The sequence below is a fragment of the Saccostrea cucullata genome, unplaced genomic scaffold (genome assembly GCF_032062105.1).
Source record: "Saccostrea cucullata isolate Sc308-1 unplaced genomic scaffold, CSIRO_AGI_Scuc_v1 ctg290, whole genome shotgun sequence".
Lineage (NCBI taxonomy): Eukaryota > Metazoa > Mollusca > Bivalvia > Ostreida > Ostreidae > Saccostrea > Saccostrea cuccullata.
Genome location: NW_026927363.1, coordinates 102886 through 113734, shown reverse-complemented (window position 1 = coordinate 113734; position 10849 = coordinate 102886). Strand labels below are relative to the sequence as shown.

The 10849-nt window shown below is 34.4% G+C and overlaps 1 protein-coding gene across 2 annotated transcripts in view; it reads right to left on the bottom strand.

The window, feature by feature from the left end:
* Positions 1-3540: 3540 nt before the first annotated feature.
* Positions 3541-10849, bottom strand: part of LOC134274223 (S phase cyclin A-associated protein in the endoplasmic reticulum-like) — a 32796-nt gene continuing 25487 nt past the window's right edge. For both annotated transcript variants that reach the window (XM_062756480.1, XM_062756479.1), the window contains 4 exons: positions 10252-10401; positions 7368-7559; positions 4675-4732; positions 3541-4563 (listed from right to left, as the gene is read on the bottom strand). In XM_062756480.1, the coding sequence (XP_062612464.1) occupies positions 4466-4563; positions 4675-4732; positions 7368-7559; positions 10252-10401 (498 nt within the window). In that variant the 3' untranslated portion in view covers positions 3541-4465. The remainder of the gene's footprint in view (positions 4564-4674; positions 4733-7367; positions 7560-10251; positions 10402-10849) is intronic.

The following is a 10849-nucleotide window of genomic DNA, read 5'->3' as shown; positions in this document are numbered from 1 at the left end:
AAACAGGACCTGCCACACTTTCTTAAAAATGACAATTTATACTTAAAATACTCAATATATTTTGAGAATGAATTAAAATTTGTAAAATGAAAGGATTTTAAAATAGTATCTATGCAACTTTACAACCGTAGGTCAAGAACTTAATGATGCGGTAATAATATGGTTTCACATCTTGATTTAAGTACATTAACTAATGGAAACTGTGCGTAATGCGCTTAGAAATGAAATCTTCTTAGATGCACAAAACCTTGATTCATATTAACATGCATAAAATGAAAATTCCTGCCGGCTTTTTTTTTCTATTTCAAGACTGTTTCAATTAATAAATAATTTTAAGAGTTATCCTTCCTGACTGAGAGTCGATCGCGACATCCTTATAAAGATAACGAACAGTATTCAAGATTAAAACTCTATAAAACAATACAAAATAGGAGCAGAGCAAACACAGACCTCCAAAACATCAGAGGTGGGATCAGGTGCCATGGAGGAATGAGCGTCCCCTTCCGACCAGTCATACCCGCCGTGTTTCTTGTCATGATCGGGAAATAACGGAAAAATCCGTCATCAATTCAGTGTATAAATAATGGACTAACAATTAGTACGAGACATCAGCCAGCATTTGACTCAATAATAAGTTATATTTGCTAACAAGGCCATTGTATCGACCATATAGAACTTACGAAATGATGACTTAAAAGAAACTGCTGATATTTTTTTTTTCATCAACTTGTTTGTCAATAATATACCTCGTTGTAGAAATTGTTCGTATATAGAGCATGTTCTTGCGTATCGAATCAACTAAGATACATAAACTCCGTCTGCAGGTTATGAAGGTATATTGCTGCACAAGTAAGGGAAGTTGGCGATAGAAAAGTTGTCATCACGTTTATCATAGAGCTTGGTTGTTAGATTACCATTAACGTCTTTTTCAAGTAAAATATCCAAATATGAAACAGACGTGTCAGACCTTGTGGTATGTTATATCTCAAGCTCACCAGGATATGTCGTTTCGCCGTAAGAATGGAAATTACAATTGTTAATTGACAATACGTCATCGATATATCTAAATGTCGAGTTGAACAGAAAGTGCTTTCTTCATTTCACACGTAAGATTTTGCACAAACTCTGTTTCACATGAGCACAAAAATAGGTCGGCTAATAACGGGGCGCAATTGGTACCCATGGGAATTCCAATTGATTGTTAGAAGACCTGGTCTCCAAAAACAACATAGATATTGTCGATCGGAAACTCAAGTTTTTTTTTGATTTCGACTACAGAGTACTTGTGTGTACAATCAGACTTTTTTTTTTTTTACAAAGTAATTTTGCAAATGACCAATGGCAAGGTAAGTAAATTTACGAGTTCATTTTTTGTTGAAACAGCAGCTGTCAATGATATCGAAAAGCACAATTTTTAGCAATTATGCATGTGCTTTAAACTGCAGGTTAATTTTTAATATAAAATAGAGTTTTGCGCTTTCTACTTCTGTGATAAAATTAAACAGTAAAATAATTCAAAATTTGAACTTCATACATGTACATTTGGAAGCTCTTTGTTACCAGAAGCATTCAGTACATGACGGTTTTGAAATCTTTTCTATCTAAGAAATTACATGTATTAGGAATCCAATGTAACTAAAACATAGTGAAGTTTAATTCTTCGGGGATTCTTAGGATGCCAACTACTGCAGTATATATCGACTTGTATTTTGTAAAAAGAAACTCCAAATGAAATGCGTGATTAAACACGACATAAATTGAATGAATTCCATAATTTTAGCGATAATGCGGATTAAGGGTTTGTGCATTTAGTCTTCCTTCGGTATCTCACAGCGTTATCATAAACATGATAAAGCAACAATTAATCTGGATCAGACAAGGCGGTTTGTAGCTGGAGTCGAGATTTACAGGGGCTGGAGTAATTAGTCGTCATTAACACATGAAATGAACTTATTTCGTGTAATATCAGTCATACAAATATTCCATACTCCGTCCGTGTACCTGACTAAGCGACCGGAGGACTTCTTTTATCCCGTCCCGACAAACGCTTTCGTATCACCAAGTTTTAAATTATCCAATACTCAATGATTTGGGATTTTCTTTCGTGCTTGGACAATTTCGCACCAGTAATTGAAAGCAAACCTCGCATACAATATCTCTCCTAAATGATAATGTATTGTCTTTTTGAAATTATTGAAAATTCAATGAACCACGTGGATCAGAGTAAAATCTTGGGACGACTCCGTGCAGCCTATTGGTATTAAGTGATTTATACCAAACCCTGCCAGTCCTAGCTATTGCCATCCCAGTCTAATCCCTTTACCACCAGCCTGACTTACTCAGGAATCTAAATGATTTTATTGAAACTGCATTACGACATTAATCGAGATATTTAATGAACCGAGATTTATCATTCCTTCTAGTAAAACAGCAAGCTTCTCAGGTTACGGTAATATTCCTTCCACCATGGTCCACAGACAGATCAGCTTTTCTCTCGGTAAAACATCTCTCCGTTAATTATAACGGATTCGTGCATCTTGTCAGTATGTGTAAACTCGAAGATTAGTGTTAAATCTATATTATATTCGAAAATGTTAATTTTACTAGCGTTATAAATGTTCCCGCCAAAAATGAAAATAAAAATATGGAGATAACAAACTGCATTCAAGTTAAAAGTCAATGTAAATAATAGAAATCTGGCAGGACAAACACGGACCAAAAATATTACATATTGAGATCAGGTGCAATGCCAATGGAGGGGTGAGCATGCCCTGGTGACCTTTTGTATATATAAACCGTTTGAACAGTGGACAAAACTTCCAAATGTTCTTAAACACTGGTAGCACTATACTTATGAAGTGTAAGTATACAAACCAGCCTGACCGACTTAACAATTTCCAAATGAAAAGATAATATATATCGATATATAAATTTTCAATTTAAAATGCACCGTTATATTAGCATTTTTTTTTTACATTCATTAATAAATTGATATTCAAATTATTTCACATATGTTTATAAGGTGCAAGCTAGCATTCAAACTTCTTAATAAAGACACTAATACTATATAAGTTAAATATCTATGTACAATTAACATTAAACTTTCACATTCACTTTCGTTTTCAGTTAAATGTACATTTCATCAAAATAGCCCAAAACAAGAAGATTTAATGTTAGTGTTAACTTGCACTTCATAAGCATATATAATATAATATGAATATACTTTTACCTATAAATATACTATTATATTACCTGGTAAACTGTTTTAATCAAATTATACTGTTTACTTTATAGATTGTTTGCATGGGTGTAACTGTCAGGCTAGGATTGGAAACAATTACGAATTTTGCCACTGTTAAAACAGTTTCAACATATAAAAATTTGTTTTTATAGAAAATTTAACTTGTCCTGTCAGTAGACCTCCTCTATGGGGAACAACTGAGATGTAATTTGAATTTAACAAGTTCCATATTTTCAAAAGCTTCAAATTTAAGAAGTTAACATACACTGATTTTCAAAGCAATAAAAATAAATTTCAAGTGAAAAATGAGAAAAAGTATTTAATACTTTTTTGTGTATTCATGAACAATTAAAAAATCCCAAACAAAAGTTAAATAAAAAAGAATAATAATACTTGTTCACATTTTTTACAAACACACATGTCAAAGCAAATGGTGAACAAAAACACTCATACATAAGAGATGGGCTCACAAACTAATGTTTCTTTTAACATCTCTGAAGATTTTTGGAACATTCATACATAAATCTCATTCAGTTCTTCTATGTACATTATCACATTTGGTTTCACATTTAATATCAGTGTTCAGATCTACATAAATATACCCATTTTGTTCTACATTCAACATAATAACCAGTCAGCCCTGGTCTGTGTAGTCAGTCCCTGTGACATTAGGATGCCGGGGGACAAAATGCTGGTTTGATTTTACAAATTGATAAACAGAAAAAAGAGTTCAATGATAATCATTTTTGTTAGTGTACAAACAGGAGTACACAGTGTACAACACACATTTTGAAGTATTCAACATCAAAAATATCCTTAAATATACATGTAAATAATTGTACTTCCTAAATAAAAAGTTAAAAACCCACCATGTGGTAAAAAATACCAAACTCATAATTAAAAATAAATACAAACAGAAATTGATGAAAAAAATTGAATATGAATAAACAATAAAAAAATATGTAATCAATTATGTATTAGCGTCAAAATAGGACGGACTCAAAGAAAACTCACACTGACACAAATCAAGTACCGTAATTTAGTGAAATGAACACAAATTATCAAGCAGGTAATGGAAATGGTCCCAGAAAAGGAAAAAAATCCATGATGGATTCAACCCACTGCAGAAATATTCCATATGTCAAAAGATTATAATCTGGCCTTGTTGTTCATTTGACCTTGACTTAGTTGATGCTATATGACCTTCACCTGGGTTTGTGGACACTAGGAGACCTTGAAGTACTCCTGGGCAGCGGTCAGTTGCTCCTGTGGAAATCGTGACAGCAAGGACATTCTCTGTTCACCAGATTCTTTTTCTGGGGCTGGAATGAAGAACGAATATGTAGATTAAAGACAGGCTTTAATATCAATTCTCTGAATAAGAGGTTTAGAGATGAGATTTTTGGAGCGGTTTTACCCACGACTAAACTGACCTTTCTTAGATGATGCAGAGCTGGGTGAGATCCGGGCCTGAGCTTCCAAAACTTTCTCCTGAAAACAAAAAATGGACTTCAAACATTTAAATTCTACAATAGACACACCTAGATTTGTAGAATTTCTGTACAGCGAGTTAACTTAAGAGAGAAGCTCCACAGGTACACAGGGATGAAGTGGCACTTCCCCGAGTGACGTCGTGGTTTTTAAGATTCCGTACTTCACACACATCTGGAACAGATACTGTCCAGCTACAAGATTTACACAAAAAACAGTCGTAACATCACCCGCTTCCATGCGATGGCGTAATAAATACATGATTTAAAGTAGTAACTCTGGGGTTTCAGCTGTAGAGGTGCTGAACTCGGATGTGTTGGAGTCTGGGTCTTAAACAGCTTCTTAATAAAAACCTCTTGACAGCGTAATCAAACTACACTAAAACTCAAGGACCTGCTCAAGCTGCAAAGTTCTAATCACCTTATTTTATTGTTAACTCAATGAGCTAATCAGGACAGTTCAAGTTCTATAGAAATCTCTGTTTAGGGCTCTTTTTGGGGACTTTAAACAGATCCTTCATAAATCAAACTTCAAAATTTATTAAGTCTAAATCATAAGAGACTAGAACTAAACACTGCATACTCAATGCAAGGTTTTTCTGGAAAATACAAAGCTGATTTCAAGCCAATTATGCAAACTTTTTTCAGTATAAATAAAATTCCCCCTCCATACCCTCCCACTTACGGGGTAATAACAATTTACATGAGATTCCTGGAAAATTCATCAAATATTTTGACAGTTTGAAGAGGTTTGGTTGAGAAATCTCAAGTTATTCTGCAGTAGGTATAAATGTCATACAAACTCGCAGCCGAGCATAACATCTTAGTGGATCAAGGACCAGTAAGAAATGAGAGAATTATTTGACTAAGTCTGCAGCATAAAAACAAGACTTTTTAATGACCCCTCCCATTGGAATAAGACTTAGAATTTTCTTCATCCTAGGATGCTTTATGCAATTTTGGTTGAAATTGACTTAGTGGTTCTTGAGAGGTAGAAAATATTAAAGGTTTACAGACAGACAGCTAGACAGACAAATGGGTGAACAATTGACAACGGGTTGATCTTTCAGCACAGCTAGGTGAGGTAAAATTATTGCTACAGGACTGTGTTTTTGGATACAAATAATATAAATCATATGGAATGTATAGAAATAATAAACATCCCGGTCCTACTATACTCTCCAGTTCTTAACTTGACAATAACTAACCAAATTTTAAACTCCATAAACTAACGAGTGCCATGAAATAATATGCGCTAATACATGTAACATTTATTTACATATTTACATTTCACACATTCAATGATCGTATATTTCTTTTTTTGCTTAAAAAAAGCAATCTGTTGTCTTGTTCAAGCAATCAGTTTTCTATATTCTTTTTTTTTACCTACAACATTTTTTATCGACTCCTAACTTCAAACAGATGAAAACAAGAAATTAAATACATCTATTACATAATTTAACTAAATGTGCATATAATTTTTATAAATTAAAAGATATAATGAGAGTAAAAATACTGAAATCCAAAGCAGAAAACACAATGAAATTTCATCTCAATGCTAAATTTTCTCACTCAATCACTTATTTTATTTTTTCAGCCATTTTCGTCACAAAGAGGCTGTCATCATCAGGTGTGAAGAAAAATCAAAACTGAAAATAATTAAAAACTGAAAAAAGAGATTATAGGATCAAAACCTGCCGTACGAACGGTGCGTTATGTTTTATTGGGCTTTATTCTTCCAGGAGAAAATGAGGTCACGACTCATTAATATTTACACCTACCCCGTCCCAGTCCGCCGCTCAAAGGGGCAAAGCTTTTACAGAAATGAAACACACACACCTGATTGATTCAACAAAACAAAATAAAACAAGGCTACAGATGTCATCAACTTCAACCTCGGTAAAAATCTCCCCGTCTTTAGTTTTCTGTTACACTGCTACTGGGAATTAATTTGATCATTATATTTTCAAACCTGTGAACAAGAATTGTATGAACACTGCTAGCTGATTGACATCTGTTAATTGATATCATTTGAAGTTCCTCATTATCAGAGTTTGGATCAAATGCTGACTTATAAAGTCAACGAATCCTTATTTTTTTAAATATTTGACTTTAAAAACAGTGGTATAAAAGTCTTGCAATATCTGTCTTGTGATATCTTAAAAAAATTCTTGGTATCTTATAAACAGAATTTCTCTCAAATGCACAAGAAAATGCCCCTCATCTTCCTAGTAAATGTACTTTGCCCAAACATTTCTATGATTGACCCTACTTCCCTAGGATTACAGTACAAATTGATTTTTTACCTCAATGAAATTAGAATTATTTTTTTACCTCTATCAAGTTGGAATGAATTTTTTACCTCTATGAAGGTTTTGACTTTTTTTTTTTACCTCTATGAAGTTGGAATTAATTATTTACCTCTATGAATTTAATTTTTTACCTCTATGAAGTTAATTTTTTACCTCTAATCTATGAAGTTGATTAATTTTTTGACCTCTGTGAAGTTGATATTTTGATTTCAATGAAGTTGGAATTATTTTTCTTACCTCTATGAAGCTGGAATTATTTTTCTTACCTCTATGAAGTTGGAATTATTTTTCTTACCTCTATGAAGTTGGAATTATTTTTCTTACCTCTATGAAGTTGGAGAGGAGAGCACAGCTGAGTTCCTGCTCCAGAATGGCCGTGTTGGACTTGTTGTTGTAGCAGCAGGCGATGAGGCTCGGGAACAGAACCCCCGTCAGTCGAGGGTCACTAAAATACTGGAAGGGGAGGGAACACATCTGTTGTAGGACCGTAGGGGACTGGCCCGACTGTATCACAATCTGAAAAGACACGACCAAAAATTTAAAAAATTTATTGTCCTGAGGGTCCATTCTTGATGTCAAGAACATTAATTTTAAAGAAATAAATCCTGTTAAAGTATAATGAAGTATGAAAATTCATAAATTGAAAATTGATGAATTCATCAAATATTCTTGGAACTATCCATTGAATTATTACAGTCAAACTCAATTATCAAGAACTTAATGTAATTGAGAAAAATTTCCAGATAACTGAGGTTCAAAGTTAAAAAAAAACAAAAACAAGAAAAGAGTATTTGAATTTAACTTCCATTTTGCTTCAACATATTAAATGTGTTGAGATATAGTTTAATGCATCTCACTCCCCCATTATTTAAACAATTTATACTTGTGAGGAACACAAATTTCTACATGTAAAGAGCAGTACGTACACAAGTTGACAAAATGTCCCTTACAAGGACCCTTGAATTTTCTCTGCTTCTTATCTGTACAATCTATGAAACAGATACTGTAGCCTGAAGCAGGGACAATTTTCAGTCCTTTCTCGGATCCCTGTATCTGATCTTTTCTGGTCAGTCTTAGCAGCATCAATGTCAAAAGCCTTAATTCTCTAAATGAGCTGTTTCATGATTGTCAATAGGAATTTTGATCCCAATAATTTGTTTAACACCAGTGGCATTAATCAAACCCAAGGACTCACAATGCAAAACTAAATCCATTGTTTCAATTAAAACCTCCACCTCTTGGGGGAATTTTCCTTATTTTAGCTAGACCCCATTATAAGAGGTCATGACCTCAGAAGAGCTGGTTTGATTTTAGCAGGACAGACTTTGGGAGTAAAATGCATTTATTCTGAAGCAGATGCACATAATTGTGATTGGGTGACAGAACTACTCCTAGTTTCCAATAATTTTCCACTGCTAAAACAACAGTCGATCATTTTATTGTGTTGTCATTAGAAGATCATCTCACTGACCCAAAGACTGGAAAAAATACATCAAAGCTTTCAGAAGATTCAGAATCTCAGTCAGACAAGTGATACAGAATACTCCAGTTTTGAATCAGGATTTTATGGAGTGAATATTTCAACTTCAGCAACATGTTCTGTAGAGGAAATGGTATAATTTAAAACCAAGAACAACACTTTAAAGATTTGACTTGATTTCAGTCCATTTAAGTATATAGTACTCAATACTCAATGTCAGATGTGAGAGAATTGAAATTATGACCTGACAAAATAAAAATAAATCAGAAAATTTTCAGAAGCTTCATAAAACTCAGCCTGCAGCAAGTGTGTAGATCTCGGAAAAGACAAGTGGTAAACACCATTTATCATACCAAGTCCTTAAAGCTTACATAAAACTCCTCCTTAACAAATCTGTAAGCCACATCATAAGGGGAAGGTACCGAGTTATGGGGGTTCATTATAAAGGAAACCTCTTAGGAACATGTGTCTGAGGTTGTAGAATCTCCAGACTCCTTGTTCCTACTTCAGCATTCTACAACTTTCCCACAGTTTTAAACAGCCTTAAACATAAACTTAAACATGTATGAATTGTTCAATAACCATTCAAATATAACTGACTGGATACTACAGGAAAATATGAGCATGTTTTCTTCTTGATTTTATGAGAGAGAGAGGGCGGGAGAGAGAGAAAGAGAGATAGAGAGATAGAGAGAGAGAGAGCCACAGAGAGAGAGAGATAGATAGAGAGAAGAGCATTGTTTTGAAATTTGATTTGGTGCATATTAGATCAATTACGGGTTATTAAAAGTCAACAACCTACCGGTACTTCTATGAAGGAGAGGATGAAGAAAGGACTTCAACTGATCAATCAATCTAACAGTTCCTTCTGATTATAATAAAGTGAACAATTATTTTTCTATGGGCCATGTACAGCTTCAAGGACCAGTGATTTTAGTCACTGCCTTATTAACCTAAGATCATAAACTTCACTGCTTTGAATTTTTATGGAAGCTGGAATTGCTCACAGCTCTCTGGTTAAATATTGTTATAGGAGGTCAACTACCAAAATACCACGCAACAAAAACTTAAGCAAACACTTTGAGGTAAAGAAGACTGCTGAAGTCATATGTCAACAGGTCGTGGATGCTGCAACCAAAGGTACAATTCATTGCACTGAGAAAGTAGACTAAAATCAAAGTAAACAGAAAGATGAGGACTAAGGAAGAGATCAAAAGGAGGGAAGATGGACATGACCAATACTGTATGCCCAAGTTACATTCAAAACCTTGAGATTCTTAATTATCCCAAATGATTTTAGTCAGCATTCCCTTGGTAAACATTATCTTGCCCGACAAATATAGACATGACCAGACAATAAAGACTTGCAGGGAATCTGAAACAGTTTTCGTTACATTTTATACAATTCTCACAGATTTTGACCATAATTTCTTTTGACTTCTGTTTCTAGGATGGGTGATAATTCTGCTGCTTGGGTCCAACATTTAACTTTTTCATGGGAGTGGATGAAGGGTGGGTGTGGGTTGGTAGAGCGTGTTGTGGTCCTACACTTATTTTTTTTGTGGGTGAGGGGCGGGGGTGAATGGGTAGAGTGTTGTGGTCCTACACTTATTTTTTTTGTGGGTGAGGGGCGGGGGTGAATGGGTAGAGTGTTGTGGTCCTACACTTATTTTTTTTGTGAGTGAGGGGCGGGGGTGGATGGGTAGAGTGTTGTGGTCCTACACTTACCTGGTTTTCGGGGTGTAGTATGGTGAAGTACCCGACACACAGAATGACCTCGTGTAGAAGCTCCTCACAGGTCAGCCTGCTACAATACCACATCAGGTAGCTAGCGATGTGTCGGAATTCCAGGGACATCCCCTCCTCTCCCAGGGTTTTCTGTAACGAAAACAAAACCAGGATAGATATAATAATATAGTCCAGGTCTAACTAATGATCAGACAAATATACAGAGATCAGGGTTTTCTGTAACGAAGACAAAACCGGGCTAGATAAAATAGGTCAATAGTCTGTTTCTTACTCAAAGAAATGGTGAGCTAAACAAATAGAGTTCAGATCTAGAGAAAAACTTATTTATAGGCTAAATTGGGAATAATATGCCTAAGAGAATTTGGGGATATGCTACAACTATTGGGTGAACTTACTGAAATCTTGTCTGAATTATATCTGTGAACATACTTCAAACCTTAAGCTTTAATCAGTTTGTCGACTGGTATTCAAGTTTTCTTGAATAAAAACATATTATAGATACTACAATAAAATTTACTTTTAAAACTTTGTACTCGATGAACGCTATATAACCACAAGGGTACATTTTGAATGACTT